Consider the following 20,835-nt stretch of genomic DNA (forward strand, 5'->3'; position numbering starts at 1 on the left):
TGTTTCACTAGGTGTTTATTTAATATTTTTTCATTTCCTATGGTTTAATTATATTAAGTTTAAAATTAGAACAATCATAATTTATTATTTTCAGAAAAAAGTATTTTATTAAACCATAAATGACACATAATTATTACATAATAGTAATAATGATAATAGTAAATATAGCAAATATTTTATTATATATAGATAGACATAGTATATTGATTCAAGCTAATCTTAGTTTTTTACAATAATTATAACAAATAACCAATATTTGCGGATGTATTTGGTTCTTGACAATCACTTGTCACTTTGATAAGTGGCTCCTGACAACAAATTAAAACAAAACGCATTTTACTCGAGATTTATGTTATTACTATAAATAATACGGTGCATCATTATAATTTTTGTCCATTACAATGATTTTAATCGTAAATATAAGCGTACATAGGACCAAGTTCAGTTTAGAATTGTGTTTGACATGTCACATAACCTACAAACCGCACGGCGGTGTTTGAGGTAAATATAGCAAATATTTTATTAATTTTATCATCTAATATGAACAATACATCATTAACCAATGATTAAGACACAATATAAGTTGTAACATAATGTTTTATAACAATTTACAGAGAATTAACGATGACGCTTCACTTGTGCGGCATAACAATTTCAAGGCGTAATTTTAAGGTCTTACCATTTTTCTTTGTGTTGTTTATTCCATCCATGTTAACACCACACATTTTAAGAATATTTTAACTTCTTTCTATTGCCATTTTCACTGGATTAGTATACTTTAAATGAATTTTAATGGAGAGAGTGTCGAAAAACGTGTTGGACTGTCAAACGAGCGAGCGAAACTATTAGGTGGCTTAATCTTCATTATGGTTCATACCTGAGCCAGCCGGCCGTCAGCGTTTAGTAAAACTGCCATTATCCTCATACATTTACGGATTAAGTTGCTTACCGCCCTTTTCCTTACCACAAAAGATTGCTTAAACGACTTATAATGCCATTGACGTGGTTTGAGCCCCTTTTCCTGGACGTAAAATTCACACGCCCTTCATTTCTAAAAACTAAAAGCTAAATTTTCATAATAATTCGTCATTTGCAGCTTAAATCCTTTGGGCATACCATGTATTGAGTTGAATACTTTGCTAATAACAAATAAAACCCACTTTGCAAAAACTGAGGCTTACGCCCCTTTTCCTTTCCACAGTCGATATATATATATATATTTATAGGTAATTATTTTGGCACAGGTAGGTACTAAAACTCAACCGTCTTTTACAGTTCTATGTTATCATACCTGTCTGTACTATGTAATATTAATTGAAGTTGTTACTATAATTTGCAATAATGTTTCTTTAGTACCTACATTATGTATTTTGGTAATAATGAATAAACGATAAGGGAATAATTTCGTATTTCTCATTTTCTCAGCAGCTTCGTTCTAGCTTTCGTGTGATGATATAGTGGGTGTACCCTGAAATGACTCTAATTAGAACTAATAAATTTTCCAATAAATCACGATTATAATATAACCATTTCTTTTATTCGTTGAATGAAAGAAATGATTATCAAAATTATTAGCAAGTTCAAGTAGATGTTATAACTAAATATTTAATGAGAGCCGGACGTCGGTTAGTAATTAAAGGTAATTAATGATTCCTTACTTTAAAATACAAAAACCGATAGTCAAAAAAACGCGATTTGATAAGTATTTCATGTAGGATCTACTAGATAAAATTATCGTAATTAAGTAGGAGGCCCGCAGCTTTATTGACTAAAGCATATTGGCGCAATACCAGTGGATATACGGGCTCAAATTCCGTCAGGCGTCGTATTTTTTTCTAGTATATGTTTTAAAGTTTTGTATGATTATATTAGTTTGTATTTGGATAATATCGGATGACATCTGAAATCATGTTTGCAATAATATAAATAACTAGATTTAATTACACAACTGGTTGCCTTTTATGAGAGGAATCTGAAATATCTCGGATAGCGTGGTTATTATAATTATTCCGAATAAATTATTTGAGGAAAATATTGGGAAAGGAAAGTTCAAAAAAGCTCTTTTACCTGGTTTTATCCCTTGACACTCTTTCCAAAACAAGTAGGTATGCATAAAAAGGATTGTAATTGTTGATCTATACCAAGCATGTCCAATTTCAAGCAGGCTGTGATCTATCCAGTATCAAAACTATCAGCGGTCTAAAGCACTATCCCATTGACATTGTTTGAATTGAACAAATTAATGTATTATTCTATTTGGCTAACGACAATGAGGCGCAACACTAAACACGCCTTGTCTTGCACCATTACAAATAGATTTTCAATTTCTTATTCATTGCATTCATTGTCCAACTGTTCTCCTACTTTGCAATGAGCCTACCGCGCGATGCTAAGGGGTAGCTCATTCGCTGCTGACTAGATAATGATTTTTTTAATTACCACCTTTAAAATGCACGTAAATTACATCGATCGGCCGCCTGGTCATTACGTGTCGGGTGCGTCTTCAGCGTCCAAAGTATTAAAGCGCAGGGATTTAAATATTCTCTCTTTCTAACTCGTGTGTCATCATATGTGGAATCATGTGATAACACAAAGTCACGAGATCTTTCTCATGGATAGTTTATAACGACTCAATTCCTATAGGCCAATGGTGCGATCGATCAAAATGTATTTCGCGATTGACGCGTTGGTCATGCTTAATTATACCGTGTGGTTTCCAAAATTGGTGTTATTATTAATTGAGTTAAAGTTAGATTTTTCCCGGAGAGAAAGTGCTGAAAAAAATTATTCGTTAAAGAAGGGTGCTAAGCCCAAAAAACTTTGAGAGACTCTGTGTACACTAAACTACTATAACGTAATTACGCTCCAATAACAATTCTACGTTTAAGTCTACACTAATGTTCCATATTAATATTTGAAATGTGTGTTTGTAGTATTTGGACGCACATCAAGAAGTTAAATAAAACATTTCAGTCGTGGCTTTTGAGCAAATATAACGGTTATTACACGTTGGTATATTATATCTGAATGTTATACTCAATCTTTCATACCATATTGACTTTATTAGGCTCACATCAAAACGGGATTGCGAGTTTTCTTAGTAAATATTGTTACTAGAAAATCTATGGCGTGACTGAGTATTGACCGTTTGATAAATTGAACATTTTTAATATAACCATGCCTTCCACTTATTTGTTCGGGTCAATATTGAAAATGATATACTTAATTATATAAAATGTTGTAGCTTAAAACAGTGTTTTTTTATTTATTTATTTATTTAGGTCAATCGCTAAATAATATAATATGAGATTAAAAAAATTACAGTAACAGACGAACACAGAAATTATATTAATTAAATCAAACAGTAAATACAGTTATAAAAATACAGTAGAGAGACATATTAAAAATTATTAAAACAGAAAAAAAATAGGTAGTACTTATAAGATAATAAAAAAATATTCTTCTTCTTTCTTCTTTCACCCTGTCACGTCCCAACATTGGGGCATAGGGCAAGCACAAGTTGGCGCCACTTCCCTCAGTCCATCGCCAACTCCTGTGCCTTCCGCCATGTCAGACCTGCAGCACGTAGGTCGCTTTTGTAGCATCGCTGCAGGGTGAGGGAGGGCCAGGGCCAGGGAGGGAAGATAACTTCAATCACCGAAGGCTGTTGTGTCTGCTCACGAACTCGGGTGTTTGTAACGCGGTCGTACCAATGTACCCCTAAGATTCTGCGGAGACATCGATTCTCAAAGCTCAAAAGCCGAGACTCTTGAAGCTTAGTAAGATGCCATGTCTCACAGCCATACAGGAGAACAGGTAGCACGCACGCGTTAAACAAACGACATTTGGTCTTCACAGAATACAGCCTTGACCTCCATGCGACTCCAAGTTGGTTGAACGCAGAGCCCGCCACACCCATGCGGATTCCAAGCTCACTAGAAATACCACCATCATCGGCAACCGTGGCACCCAAGTATTTGAATCTGGACACCAGCTCGACGGGCAGACCAGAAACCCGCAGAGGAGTGTCAGCGTCGATGCAAGCAGCACTGCACATGGATTTGGTCTTAGCGGCATTCAGATGAAGACCCACACGCATCGAGTTTGCGGCTAGCCTGTTCACGGTCACCTCCAACCTTTTGATCGTCGAGTCAAACACGACTGCGTCGTCTGCATACTATAAAAAAATATAATGTACAAAAAATATATAAAGAGAAAACATACGATATAATTTTAAAAATAATTCAAAAATACAGTCATCTAGTTACAGTGAGAAGTTGAAGCAACTTAATTTGAAAGATGCGATTCATGATGCATTCGATTGCTATGATGATTTATAGTTGTAGTCGAGCCACCGGACAATAGTAACGTAGATTAGTTTTATTTTAACAATTGGAGAAGTGAAAAGATGTAAGGACGAATATTGACGTTTTCAAACTGTTTCTATTCAAGTACACGTAGAAAGATTTTTTACGAAGTTCTTAGAAGTGTAGGAGTTGGAAAATAAAGGTAAGGCTAATTAAAGGTACTAAAACGTATGGCAACACTCTTCACGCATGGAAATATCTATAAATTCACAGCAAGCATGATTTTTTTTAAATATGCAGGTCTCGTTATACTAGATTTGGATGTCACAAACTGCAAAGACTTTTTAAACAGTGACGTCCCTAGACAAAATGCAGCCCCATTTTTATGCAGTATTTTTTATCATCCTTACATGACCCCAATATTTAAGAAATGTGTTGTATGGATACATTACTAACAAAATATATACCACGAAATCCAATTTAAATGCCATCCCTATTTCAATAAACAATATTGTCCACGGTTTCAGATACATTTAAAAATACACCTAACAACTTTCAAAACACGCGAGCTAGGTAAGTACTTATGTAGGTACGTACCTATAATTCAAAATATAATTCGCAAATCTGCATGTGTCATTTTTGGTCAACAAAGACGTGACGTCCAAGGACAACATAAGTAAGCTAGACATCGCGAAACCGACAAAAACAATACAGTCCTGTTAAAGCTTTTATGTGAATTCTTAATACATTTTTTTTCCAATCCGTGAGCTAATTTTTTTAATCGAAGGATATTTTAGTCATTACGTACTAAGTTTAGGTACCTATTTCTATATAATATACCTAATGATTCTCCTCGATTTGCCGTCCTTTAAGTGACTGCTGCTCCCAAGCAACGCTCAATCTGCCTACCCCCACGGGACGTCACTGGATAAAAATGCAACTGCCTTTGACAAGAACCTACCATTCTTCTCAGTAATAATTATCTGTATTTGTTTAGCTTAGGCTTAGAGCGTATGGACCGTGTAACTATTATTATAACACAAAAAGATTTTGGTTAATAGATACTCAAAAATATTCCCCTGTTGTTCACCATGCAGTTTCTCAAAATGTAGGCACAACTATCCTCGTGCTCATTTACACGTTGAATTTGATAACATTGAGTAATATTTGGTATATATTAAAGTTTCTGCCAAATATTCAAGTCTCTCTCCAAAGACGTCCGTGATAACTTTGTTGGCTGGCAAGCCGGTAGCATATGTTTTTCTTCGATTTTAATGACATAATCACGTATACCTGTATTTAAATTGTAATTCAAATTAAGATTATGTGTTAAATTTGTGTAAAAATGCGTATAACGTATATTGTGATAAACAACTCAATCCGTATCAGCATATTGATCGGCTATATTAAATATATTACCAAAATTACAAATTCTCTAATAATATCCATTTCCCGGAGTGTCCAATTATTGTAAACTCAGTAAATAGCTTAGTGCAGATTATTTCCGCGATATATATTTTTTCATATAGTCAGCTATATCCGATGACGCAAACTCCATATAGTAGCTGACTCAGTCTATAATAATTATTTCCTAAATATTATTTTCAAGATATTATTTTGATTATGAGTACGTCAATAAATAGCGGATCATAATTCATTAGACATGTCACTCGAATATAAGTTCCCGGTCTGTTATAACCTTAGTCTCTATATTGCTCCTCACAACATCTCATTCAACCGAGATTCGGACCTCGGAACAGTATTATTAAAATTATTCTACACAATCTATCATTGCAAAGAAAAATATTTTCAATCGAGAAAATTTCTTCCAAACGCATTCAATTGAGACGTTCTCATATTGATTTCGCGATATTATTCGCCAGTAATGACTTTCCGGTCATAAATAGCATGGAGTTCCATTAGAAATAATTGAACGAAATCAGGTTTCAAATTTATCTCCGCCCTCGAGGGGAATCCCAGCGAAATTGGGAATAATCAACGACCGTGAATAATCGAGTTTTTTTTTCTGGCGCCATTTAAAAACTGTAAAAAAATACGACGAAATTATTATTCGTCGATTTTTTTCCGATGGCAATATTCTACTTGACAGTTTCGTTAGTGAGTATTTTTTTTTATATTTTCTCTACATAAACTTTTTGATAGGCTCGAAAATGAAATTTGGCCTTAATATACCTGTTGAGTAAATAATGTTGATTGACACATTGAGAGGTGAGTTTTCAGGTAGGTACTAAATAATATAGATCAGGTACCTACATAATATCACGAAGCGACAGCACAATAATTTTGTGAAATATTGGACACTTTATGTCAATATTGTTTATGTAAATGTATGCCTTACCTAATGTACATAGTTAAGCTATTTATTCTAAAGAAAAAATCGTATTGAAACAGTATTCAACTTTGAATAACACATTTTGAATACATACAAACTACAAAAATATTAAGGGCCGGAGTACTGTATGAAAGTCGTTGAAAAGTCGAAAGTTTTTTGAAAGGGAAAAAGTGAACCATCAGATGATGTTCAAGTTTATGTAAAAGTTTCAAATGTCTAGCTAGTTGGTAAGTTAGTTAAAAATCGATTGCAAGATTTGTACCGTACAAAGAACCACCGGACAAATACGAATACGAGCTAAGAAAAACGTTGTAAAATTGAGGCCTATTGATGTCTTGTTTTGGTTACTTGCCGACGCAATATTATATTTTACGCAATTGTGCATCTAATTAAGAAGTTTATTTTACGATATTAACAATCAATTATTTTGAAAATGCAATTTATTAATTAAAATAGATTACATTATGTAGTGCCAATTTATTATATTAATATAAGTTAGAACTGGCGTTAACAATGTCTCTTTGAAGTGGTCGATACGTATTTGACTAAAATTAAAATAATGATTAAAGTAAGTGGAATTAGTACTACATATTGTGTTTTATTTTAATTAATATACAAATAAAGAAAAACTTATTTTATGGTTGTTCTAAAACGAATGCAAGACTTTATTATCGTATTACAACTTTAGTTAATAAATCTTAATATACATTATAAGTGTAATGGTATTACAAGTGAATAATTTTCAGGACAAAATGACTGGAATCAAATTTAATTATCAATCTTAGTTACCTTTTTCATCTTAATTTTCCTGTAAAAAAGCTATACCTCCAACAAATTCTCTTCAAGATTGTCAGAATTATCTAAGTATATTATTAATTTCTTAAAAACGATTTAGTTAAAGAAATAGTTGGGGTGCTTACATGCAGAAATATTACTAAATAATTTTCCAAAGAATTTTAGCCAATTTCATAAATAGATAACACATCGTCTTTGCCAATTATTTTCAAATGGTATTAAACATCCTATAACATGATAAAGTTTAGGTACAAAACATTAGTACGAAATATGTTATGATTGTGTACCTAAATTGCATATTACACTATTTTAAATAAGTTATTTTTGTGTCCTTAGAGTGGCGGTGTCGGCCAGGGTACGCTGTTCAGCCTACGTTCAAGGCGTCAGCAAGATGCCTATCTTTCATTGGAGCTATCAGCTGGTGGTGCCAGACTGGTACATGCTGGTGCCAATGGAACTGAAGTCATCCACTTACCAGCAACTCTCAAAGACTATCGATGGCACCAAATCGCTATAAGGTAATTAAATGTAATAATTATACTTCAGACTCAAATCTTTATGATTGATAGTAAAAATCGCAGCTGTATAATATAATCAGGTAAAACGTGATTTTTTTTTAACAAGATTTAAGAATGTAACATTATTTTATTGTAGATACATATACTATAATAAATGTATTTTTTTTATATAAGTTCCCACCACCACCCGTCATATATGCACAGCCGTGGATATGCACGGCCGCTTTCTATGACGCTTTAAACGTGTCTGAAAGAAGTGATTTTAAGTGCTCATTCCGTCCCGAGACGGAGCCGCACGGGACTGATGCTGCAACCATGCACCGTAGTGCTTAAAGAATAAAGTTAAGAAAGATTTTTTTTTGTTTTGGACTGGCTCTGCTATCCGCTAACGTTAAGCGCTTTGTGTACCCGCATACTGAGTGTCACGAATTGAAATGGATGAGTCTACAGGATGATACAGATGGAAGAGTCGGGACTATCCCGCTCCCCATACGACGCTGCAAATTTCTCGAATGCCGCAAAGTTGGCCTCGGTTACTATCAGATCTCCATGACCAATTGGGCCCGTATGAGGACGGACCCTGGCAAACAGCTCCGCTCGTTCGAGTTCCATAAGCGGGTAATCCCAGAGGATGTGTTCAACATCTTGGTGGTCATGCCCGCAGGTACAACCCGGCCCATCTACTATCAAGCCAAACTCGTGGAGTCTGGCGGCGAAGTTGCCATGGCCGGTGAGGAACTGGCTAATCCAGTGCGAAGGTTGGAGTCTTCTAGTTTGTGCCTGCAGAATACGTATTGTAATAACACTAGTTAACTCCATCGCAATTAGATAGGACACGTATCGCTTAGTGGTCAAATCATATGGCATGAATCACAGGGGGCGCAGGTTGAATTCTGCTGGATGTCGTATTAAAAAAAAAATTTCTTGTGGTTATATATTTCTCAAAGTAGTCAATTTCAAAGTATGTATGATAAAAGGAACATTAATTTGTGTATAGTAATGAAGTATGGATAATTTCTAGGAGAACAGCTGGAATGATAATTATGGACTCTTTGAAAATTAGACCCATCCATGAATTAAGAAGTTCGCTGTATAGATTTAGTAAAGTATACGTTTTATAACTTTACACTTTTACTACACTGATACGCCTCTTTGTCTGTACCTCGCATACAATTAGGACAAATGATATCCACTTGATTAATGTGTAATAATAAGATAATAAATAGATAATATTATGTAAAAAAAATATTTTCTGATACATTACCACGTTTTTCTTAGCTCGTATTCTTGTTTTTTTGTTTGTTGTTTATCCAGTACAAATCTTCTAATCGATTTTTAACTAACTTCCCGACTAGCTAGACATTTTCAACTTTTAGAATATACCAAAACACGAAGCCAATGCATTCTTTTAATACGTTTAGCCATATTTAAGTAGAATTGAATTTATTTTCAGTTAATTCTGTTTTGTATGAAAAGTTATTTCGGAAGAAATCCGTAATCTAATCTACTATTATTGGTTGCTAAGGGGGTGGTCTTAGCAACTAAATTATTAACATATACACGCGTTACTATGGAAATCAAAATGAAATTTCAGTATTCTATATTTGTTTGTTTGTTGCAAAATAGCAAAAAAAGATTTATTGACAATTGCCTTATTTGTCCTAAATTATTAATACATAGAATTGTCAAGTTTATATGAGTCAACAGAAAATTAAAAAACGTGGTATATAAAAAGTTCTTTTTATCTTGTAATTATTTTCATCTTAGAGTGCAAAAATATGAAGTAGCAACTCTAAAGGTTGACTCGTAGGAATTACTAAGTGTGCAGAACTAGTTGAAAACTGCTAAAGGTCGAATATAATTTCGTAGTAGCGTTATTGGAAGAAATAGAAACTTTACATACAATATTATATTTTATTTGAAAGGTACATACAACCTTTCTTTTCAATTTAATCCACATTTGAAAAGGAATAGGAAAGACAGTTTAAGTCACAAAACGAAATCAAATGTGTTTGAAAACATTCAAAATGTTTACTGCATCAAACGTCTCGAATTTCATGTCAATAAATATTTAACAGACTTTTTACGGCAAAGGAACGCCCTCTTACGGAAAAAACGGAATATTTTCTACTTTATCATGTTTTTTTTTCACACGTTTTTCCGTATCTGAATATTTGTTTGTCCAATTGGAATATCTACTGTGATCACGGTTGTGACATAATTTGCATTCAAAAAGGAAAATATTGTATTGCAAACTCGTGCTGTTTTCAATAACAGTATGTGCATTTTATATGGAAATCATATCTCATCCGTTATACTGTCATGGTCGATATTATCATTTTTTTTGTTACGCGTGAATACATTACATATTATTATTATTATTAGATAAAAAATAATATTCAGAGCTGTAAATATAACCTGAAGCAAACCCTTAAACTCAGAGAATCCTTAATTACGTAAGAATTAAGTATCAAACACCATACAATTCTTAGTTCTCTGCTGTGACATAAACGGTGAATTTATCGATCTAGCGCGATTAAGAACTTCTTAGATCCCACTGTATGACACCATTTGTAAAGCAATTGTCAACTCACTGAGCGATATTTTCAGCTAATACTCTCGTATCGATATTTTCAAATACTCTCATTTGGTCTGCCTCATTATCTCAAAATAAATTATAATTCTAATCGTTTTGTACTATTCAATTTGAGTCTTTTATTGCGACCCGGGTTTCATCTTTTGGCATCTTCAGGCACTATGCACACTCACTAAAGTTAAATTCATACTGACAAACGAAGACAGTTAATTCTCGCTTATATTATAGTTAGGTTATAAATTTATTCAATAAAAGAAGAGAATACCTTTATTACCTACTAAGTAAATGATCAAGTAGGTATAAAAAATGTTAACGCTAAAATCTGTAACATATATTAAATATATACTCACTGTATTAATGCATTCAGTTAGAGCGGTAATTTGTCATGAAAAGAAGCAAATTATATTTATTAATCTACTTTTAAATTACACTATGTTAATAAACGTCATGTCAAAATAGTTTAAACCTTTCATTTGATAAATTATTATTTTTATTTTATCTTGTATTTATAATATAATATTCTAAATATCAAATTCTAGTATCTTTTATTGAATATATTATTATGCTTCCTGTTTACCTAATTAGCATAATATCGTAGTATAAAGGCTCTACGTTCATTTAATTTTGCCACACAATATGTTATTTCGAAGGCTTTTAATTCCTTTAATTATTTTAATGCGTGTGGCTTTTTAGGGATGATTTAACCCAGAATATTTAACTGAAATGAATATTCCTACAAGAGAAACATTAGGCACATATCAAGATGAAAATAGAGATACCCTTTATAAATGATGAGTATATTTAATTAAAAATTTAAACATTGTTTTAGACGATGGGATAAAATAGAAACTTTAAAATGGAATGATGAAAAACTATGTTTTTTTTTTTTTGAATTTCAAGATAAGTTTTCAGACTAAGAACAATTCAAACAAAACTGTTATAAGGGGTGACATGAATGTCAGATGCTTTTTTACACATTTTATGAAACTTTTTGACACAAGCAAGAGTTGAAGTTGCTTTAATTTAGATGACTTTCATATTTATATATTTTATATAAGTTTCAGACTCAAATTATTTTCATTTTCATTTTTTTTCTTTTCTATGAATATAATCTGTTTTCCAGTTTGTACAATATTTGCATATTTAGTCAGCAATGTTATTTACATAATTATATTATTCCAGGAATATTTCAATAAAATCATGTTTTAGATACAAACATACTTATTTTTTCATTTTCGTGTAGGTTTTCATATTTCGAAATTGGTTATTTTTTCCAAGAAAACTGTTGCCCAAACAGTACTTCAAACTTATGTAGGTACTGCTTCATAAAATTTAAACTAGTATTTATATAATATTAGCACTTGACATTCATCTCATATAAAAAAATATTTTATATATCGTGTTTTACTCAAAAGGTGAGATTTATCAATTCTGGTGAGGAGAATATATTAAGTAAAGTAATTTTTATACATGGTGATTACCGAGTGATAATTATTACATTTTACAATGTAATTAGGATAAATTTATGCTTTTAAAAATAAAAATAAATTACTATCTAACTTTCATTATTTATATTAGGTATCTTATCTAATTATTATAGACTAGGTCAGTGATAGCGAATCTATGGCAACTATTTTTTTTTACAAAAATATTTTAATATTTACAAAGTTTGTTGTTCGTTCACTGTGAGGCTGCTTTCATAGCATAACATACCAAGATGCGTAGTGTGCAAAAGACGGTCTTAAACCTTTTGAAGACGTGATAAAACGTGTAACTAAGATAGTTAACTATATTGCTGCGCGTGTTTAAACAAAAGTTATGGGAAAATAAATATAATAATATGAAATACGAGTAGCATAGTTAAAATGCTCCCACAAATTTGTTTTCAGATTTAGATAACAAGGGGGAAAATATTCAAAGAATAAATGATATACCTTCGGTTAGAAACACGGTGAAAGATAGAATCTCATGAATTTGATTTAAAATTTTAACTTTTTTATAGAATTCTTAAAAACATTTTTTTCATTTTTCCCCCATGAAAAACTGCTCGACACATCAAACAGTCAAACAATAATATTTGGGAAATGTTGGCACCCGTGTACGTAAAAAGGTTCGTCAACTCTGGAGTAATCCCAACGTTAATAGTTCATTCTGTCAGGTATTTGTTGTCAATTTATAAATTCATTAGGCATATGTATTTAAATTCTAATGGATTCAAGCTCTGTACTATTCCATTTAAGATTAATACTTTGGACGCTGAAGACGCACAAGCGCGTAATGACCAGGCGGCCGATCGATGTAATTAACGTGCATTTTAAATGTGCTAATTAAAAAATCATTATCTACTCAGCAGCGAATTCGTTAAATGAAATAGTACAGAGCTTGAATTCATTAGAATTTAAATTCAAATTCCATCAAGTACCTTCGGTCGAAAGTATTAATAATATGTATTTAAATATAATCCGTGTTGGGTAAATCTAAATTATCCAGCAATAAACATTTATTGAAATGTTCTTAATAATAATGTAATTATGCATATTAATAATATTCTTAGATTCTAGACTTATTCCGCATACTTTGTAGTATTTTTATAATATAATTTTGTATTTAATAATTTTAATCGGTTTTCTTTTTATACTTATGGTGGCGCTTTTAGCAGTTGACTGTAATTTGAGATGATGCTGATGGTTTTTGGATTATGGATCTAGGTGGGGGGGGGGATATAACAGGATGCTAGACACTGACCATTTATGATGTCGGTGCGCGGCACTTGACGGTACACTGTTGATGGATGATATATGAGGTTGATGAATGATGATGATAGATCGTATGAATGATGAGAGCCGGTACCACGGTAGCAATAAACATTTATTGAAATGTTCTTAATAATAATGTAATTATGCATATTAATAATATATACCTAATAATGTAATAATATTGGTCATGTAAACTGCACAATACTGTGTTTTTATTATATACAGCAAACGTGATCCCTGAACATTATAACATCATCCCGCAAATATCACAAATGCATGAACAGCTTTCAAAATTAAATTTTGTGAATGTAATTAAAGCTTCGAAAATCAAAAGCTTTTGAGGGCTTCAATGATGAAAGCGCGCCATATTGTTTTTGTTTCCTAAAGTGTGAAGTGTTGGTATTATATTACCCGACAAATTCATAATTTAAATATTAGGAAAAATCAATATATTTTTAATTTTAATTCATGAGAGGTTCCACTTGATTTTTTAGCGACCCGAGGATTTCAGACTATACAAAAACAATTCAAATCAAATAGTAAAAAGTTTACATCAATTGGAAATTCCAAACAAGTTATGGAAATTCTTGTATTAGTTTTTAATAATAATTATATAATAAACCTTAGTTAGAGGACACGTGTAATAGTTCAAACAAAATCACCTTGTACAGTTAAGTGTAAGTGACAGATTGAATCATCTGACTTAAACGATATATCTAGTTCTTTGACCATGTGACGTTAGGAGGATCGGGGAAGTGAGTTATTGATAGTATAATGAGTAAGGGATAGTGGACGTTATTGTATAAATTATTAAAATCACACTGGACTTATTCCGCATACTTTGTAGTATTTTTATAATATAATTTTGTATTTAATAATTTTAATCGGTTTTCTTTTTATACTTATGGTGGCGCTTTTAGCAGTTGACTGTAATTTGAGATGATGCTGATGGTTTTTGGATTATGGATCTAGGTGGGGGGGGATATAACAGGATGCTAGACACTGACCATTTATGATGTCGGTGCGCGGCACTTGACGGTACACTGTTGATGGATGATATATGAGGTTGATGAATGATGATGATAGATCGTATGAATGATGAGAGCCGGTACCACGGCTTGCCAGGTATTTAGAAGTATCGCTTGGATGACAGTCACAGTATATCAAGCTGACCCGGCCGTGGCCCAAGAACAACTTCTGAATCAGTTTGTATAAATTGAATTAATCAATAAACTATGGTTTAGCGTTAACAAGCCAATACGCACACGTTGTCTTGAGCTAACTCAGTGTTATTCAATCACGGTCGATTGATGACCTGTAATTGCTAGTTACCTGATCTTGTGACAATAATAGTGGGATTTGAGGGAGGTGGGAAGAAAGGATTGGGGACCACCTCAATCGGTCCAACCAACTTATATATACGTGTATTATTTCACTGTAGTACTTTTATATATTCTTATATATATATATTATATTTCATGACATGTTGATATTTTGTATTGCGTCTTGCACATATAATATAATGTTTATTCATTATAATAAATTAAATGAATTCAAACAGCTTATTTGAGCCAGTTTCAATGCGTAGGGAAAACGAAAAGCAAGAGTGCTACAGGTTCTTCATTAGTGTCGACAATCTGCTCAACTGAGGTTCAGAGATAGCTGGAGAAGAATTCTAAGCAGAATAGAACCTGGTCATGAAAACCGTAATTCCATGGATTATGACTGAAGTAGAAAAAATTCAAACGCAGGCTTGGAGATATCTCCCTTGAAAATAATAAATATTATACATACATAGCTTGAAAACAGATATATTATTCACTAGAAAATTCACATTGAAAAAATACTATGCCCGACGGGATTTGAACCCGTATATCCACTGGTATCGCGCCAATATGCTTTAACCTGTGTATATACTAGTGGGTATATTATCTGAGGTGTTTTTGAGTTATTTGTGTTTAATATAATTATATGGAAAGTTACATTCTCAAATGTTGTGAATTATTCGTTGAATAAAAGAAATGGTTTATTAATAAATAGTATACATAGGGCACGTTAGTATTATTTAACATTTAAAATTTACAAGACAATAATATACAAAATTTTATATTTCTCAAAAAAATTAAGCCTGAAATTTATACGCGTCTTTTGCACAGTTTAAATTTAAAAAATATGAAAAGCCGATGACAGAAACAAGTAAAATAGGATTTTCGTCATTCATATTAACGCACTGAAAATAGTTGTTAATAAAAGTATTCATGTATAATATTATACATTGTGGAAGCTCCTTAAAATGTTGGGGAACGTTTTGCAAAGCATGAAAAAATTATTAAAAGGTTTCAGAAGATGTTTTGGTCATTGCGATGTCTTCATTAATTATAATTACTTGAATAAATAATACTTTTACATACCTAGGTACGTAGATATTTTTCTTGGCAATAGTAAAAAAATGGTGATGGGATTAGGTAAGAACTAGGGTGATCCTTTTCTGTAATTTTACGTGATGTTTGATGCTCAATAATTATTATAGCTGCCAGCATAACATTTCCCATAATAATTTACAAGAATTTAGAAAAAATGTAGATATCGTTTTTTGTTAGAAAAAATTAGATAAAATATAGAAAAAGCTTTGTCCCACTATATTAAAAAAATGCAAAAGCTTACTGTCATTTAAAAACGTGCTTTTTTCTCATCGATCTGAAAGCTTATCTAATTATTTCTCGTTGTTGGATTAAATTGTTTGAATAAATAATATACCGAATAATGCATTTTTTCAATTATATAAATTAAGCATTTTATATATTGATTTATATTAATTGATGTACGTTGGTCTAGTTGGTAGAGCGACCGATTTTGTATAAATATGAAGCCATGGATTGCGGGTCCAAGCTCGCGGCTACTCAAAAATGCATGTTGATTTTTCAATGTATAAGTAATCCAGTGCAAGGACACCCAATCAATTTCCCCGTTAAACAAGCCTGTTAAAAATATATTATCCTTTACTTTGTGGAGAGTTATTATACTTCACTTATGAGCGAACATGATAATTAACTTAAATACTGCAATATCTTTTCGTCTAAAATCGACAGTTATTATTATTAATAAAATAGTATGACAATCAAAGAATAATTTTTCGAATTTAAAATATCATTTATTATTAATACACAATTTCATCTTACGTTTGTTCTACCGTGCATTTTATTTTTAAATCTATCTTACCTGTCCCCACATGCACCGGTTGCTTTTCTTTGCAACTCGTGCAAGTTTCTTTGCCCAGAAATCTCCCCAAGGACCAGGCCAAGCGTATACCAATTCGTTACCTACGCTTTGTTTGAACGTAGCTGTACAGAATACTAGAAGCAATGAAAGATTACATTTGTGGAGATGAATTCCAGTAACGTGGATTTTATAACATTTTTTTTATCAAATGTCCGAATGAAAAATTGATGTAGCATTGCGAAATGGTAGACTGAACATTCTTAGAAAAGAATACGTGCAATATTTATACGATTACTAACATAATGTTGCATACATAAGGGATGTAAACTAATGTATTATAATATAATAAAGTTGGAATTATTTTTAAGAAGCAGTTCAGTTCCGCTTTTTATTTATTTATTTGTTTAAGAAAACAAAACATTGCGACATAATAAATCAAAATTCAGGATGTTCACAATATGACATTTACAATATATCAAATATTACCCTCATAAGAGAGAAGTACAAAAAATAAAAAATAATTTTATACACTAAAATAAAGTTTCAAAACCAAAATGCACAGCACATTACTGAAAATATCTGTCTTTAGTAAGCGCATTGACTAGTCTTGTAAATCTTGCTAATGGTGCCTGATAGGTTTGACTCGAGGAAACAGTTTTTGGCCATGGCTGGGACCACGTAGGTAGACTAATTTAAATTATTTAGGGCGCCAGGATTGGAAACCATCCTTCGTAATAGCAGAAAATGTCTCAAGAGCAGAAGGTGACATACGAAATTCAAGAAAGTGCAAAGAAAGCATTCCTTGTAGAAAAACAGTCGGAAAGTATTCGCTTGACGAATTATTGAACATACATAATTCTGAAAACACTCATGAGAAAATATAGCCAATAGAAAAAATCTTTTTCGAAAAAAGTAAAACACCCGGCAGGAATCAAACCTGCATATCTTGGGTATCGCGTCCTATTACTACAATACTACGACTGCCATGCTTAATTACGTTGAATAATGTATGTTCAATAATTATAGTGGTACATTCTTAAATATTGTGAATTATTCGTTAAATAAAATAAATAGTTAATGAAAATAATTATATAATGTGTTAAAATAAAGACATCGAATAAACAATTTATTCTGGACGCGCTCTAAAATAAGCTTGTTGGTAACTTTTAAAGGACTCCAGATAATTCAGCCATATACAAGAACACACTAAATAGTATAAATCTGCATTATAGTATAAGCTGATTTTATCTGATAAACTTTATCTTAGAAAACAGAAAGGTTTTGACTACTGTTGCTTACAATTGAAAAACCTTATAAGTAATAAATGGTATGTTTAATTCTATCTTAAAAAACAGATAAATAACTTACATGAATGAAACATAAACACAGTATTGGATACATTCAATTCCAAGAAAGGGATAAAGCAAACGACTGAGTTTAATAAAACTATGCAATGTTTCAACCGAACGAAAGCAATCTCAGCGCTGGCTTTTACTTCAAACACAGTAATCGATTGAGCTTTTAAACATTGTCAAAGGCTGTGCTATCAAATGTGAGCTTTACATGTGAATTTCGATCACGTCTAATGTTTATTTGTTTAGTATACAGATACTCATTTTGGGGGCGTGTAAGGGTCTGAGGAAATACCTACTTCTCGACTAGTTGTCTGATACAAAGGGGTTACTTTGAAATTTATATTTGAAAAAAGGTTTCAATTTTAAATATGAAAATACATTATCCATTTTGTCATAATATGACTACAATATACATAGGTTCCGATTTTGTTGTCAAGCAAACTATGAGTCAATTTCTAAAAAAAAGTTTATTTGTATATTTAAGTTCTGTGTAACATAACGTAACATACAGTAATAAATAAATGAGATTCGACTTAGAGAGGACATTATTAGCTATGGACATATCTACACTGATGATAAATCTACTGTTCTAACAGTATATGAACTTAAATTCTAATAGATTTAAGTTTTGTACTATGCCATTTGAGTCGTTTTTTTGCGACCCGGGTTTCGCCTTTCGGCATCTTCAGGCATTTTATACACTCACCAAAAAGCAAACTTTAACTTATATAACAAATCAATACAATATAGTAGGTAAAAACTGCATTACCCACCTATCAAGTCAAGGGTTACAATAAATAAATATAACAAACAAATTATGAATAGTTGAAGTGTTTGTAAAATAATCTTATCAATAATAATACACTCGATAAGCGTGTAATAAATCATCAAAACCTAATACAAGATCATTAGTAATTATAAACAATAAAAATAATACACTCAAGAGGTGTAAAATCGTCCATTCTGAGAACAATGGTAACGTATTGGGAATTAATAAAGTTAACTATTGAGATAATATTTCTATGATATCAGTCTTTAAAAGTTATTAGTTGAACAATTAATATTCAATATTATACTTACATGATATCTACTTTATTTAGTACCTTCGGTCAATAGTATTAATATTATTAATAGTATATTAGTATGTACTTTTTATCAGATAGTTTTTGTAGCATGTTTAATGTATTTTTTCACTATTTTGAAATAATATATAAATAGGTCATGTTGGTAGGCACTTATTTACTATAATATTTTATTATTGACAGTTCTAATAACTAATAAAGTCACGCAACAATTATTGTTAACTCAAACGTTGACGTGACAGTATTGACAGCGTGCAAGTGGAGTCTGAACTAACCAGCGTTGCCAACGTAGTATTTTTTTTATTAAATCCAGTTTGGAAAAATTCGTAGCGTCAAAAGATTTTATAAAATTGCTACATTTTTTTTCATAAATAAACTCGCCGGCCATGCGGTATCAGATAAATTAAAAAACTATGAAGTTTTTTTTTTATTCCCAAAAAGCTCTCGACCTGTGGAAAAAGCTCTGGGAATATTCCTCGAACGGATTTTTTTCGATTATATTATATATTTCCAAAAAAAAAAGCTCTAACATGTTTTACTATGAATGAGGTTTTTGAGTATTGAAAGTTGATTTTTCTCGAAAAAACTGAAAAAATGTCACGATTCTTTTAATCAGAGGAAATTTTCGGGCTGCAGCGTGGATTTGTCTCCTATGGCTCCAATATATTTTTCTTTTTCATAAAATTTACCAATTTTTAACTGAAAAATACAGCTTGTTTTATTACGTTGTCTGGCATATTTTTGCGAACGACAGTAAAATTGAACTATAATACTTCTTTGTATGTCATTTTCAAGTCAATAGTAACTTAAAAACTACAGTCATTGAGACGGGTGAGGAAATAAAAGCCTTTTTATTTCTCTTACAATTTGATAGATAAATTCGAAATGCAATTGAAGGGTTGATTACAAAAACAACATATCGATACTCCATTTCAATAAAAAAATAACTCAAAATTTCAATGTTTTGAGTTAAGGGGGGACATGCTCGTCGAAGGTCAAAATTGAGTTTTTATTGTATTTTCAAACCATGATCCTGTACACTCCTTAAACGTTGTAGATGATCTATTTATATAATTTTGAAGCCTTATTATCCTTTATAGTTATTTTAAACATTTAATGACTGCATGAAGTATTTTTGTTACATAAAATAGTATTCTTTTAAACCTCTCGCTCTAATGTTTTAGAATATAGTCATATTTAGGTACATAACTGTGCAGTGGTGTTAAGATTTTTTACATTTATTAATTTTTAAATGCATTTATAAAACCATTAGTATAATTTATTACGAGATAATTTTTGTAAAATATTCACGATAAAAAATTATTTTGATAATCTCTGTGATCCCAAATTTGACAAGAATTAGGCATTTTATTATTCAAAAAATCGGCAAGATTAACACATTTGAAGATGATTCTAAAGATATTTATTATAAACTATGTCTTTGACCATTCAAGTGTGATAAACATCTTATGAATAATGATTGCTTTATAATAATTATTGACCTAAGAATAAGGTAGTGTTTTTTTGAAATACGCCATTTCTTTTGTCACTCCCTAGTGGTTAAGCTACAACATACGGGCGTAGCCATAAAATGACAAACTATAATTAAAGTAGGGAGTAAAATTATGTTAACGCGCGTGTTTGAACATGTACTTAACCGAATTTTTTTTTATTTTTTTTTAAACGGTACATGTTCAAACACGCGCCTTAATATCATTTTACTCCCTACTTTAATTATAGTTTGTCAATTTATGGCCACGGCCGTATGTTGTAGCTTAACCACTGGGGAATGACAAAAGAAATGGCGTATTTCAAAAAAACACTACCTTATTCTTAGGTCAATAATTATTATAA

General features: G+C 31.5%; 1 protein-coding gene across 1 annotated transcript in view; it reads left to right on the top strand.

Annotated features, from left to right (window-relative positions):
- LOC147075563 (collagen alpha-2(XI) chain) overlaps nt 1-20,835 on the top strand; it is a 130,636-nt gene that overhangs the window by 79,052 nt on the left and 30,749 nt on the right. Inside the window, exon 5 of the mRNA XM_085942347.1 lies at nt 7,792-7,973. Within this exon, the coding sequence (XP_085798473.1) occupies nt 7,792-7,973 (182 nt within the window). The remainder of the gene's footprint in view (nt 1-7,791; nt 7,974-20,835) is intronic.

Source organism: Rhyacophila brunnea, unplaced genomic scaffold (assembly GCF_057557595.1).
Source record: "Rhyacophila brunnea isolate RB1 unplaced genomic scaffold, BYU_Rbru_1.0 scaffold_14, whole genome shotgun sequence".
Classification (NCBI taxonomy): Eukaryota; Metazoa; Arthropoda; class Insecta; order Trichoptera; family Rhyacophilidae; genus Rhyacophila; species Rhyacophila brunnea.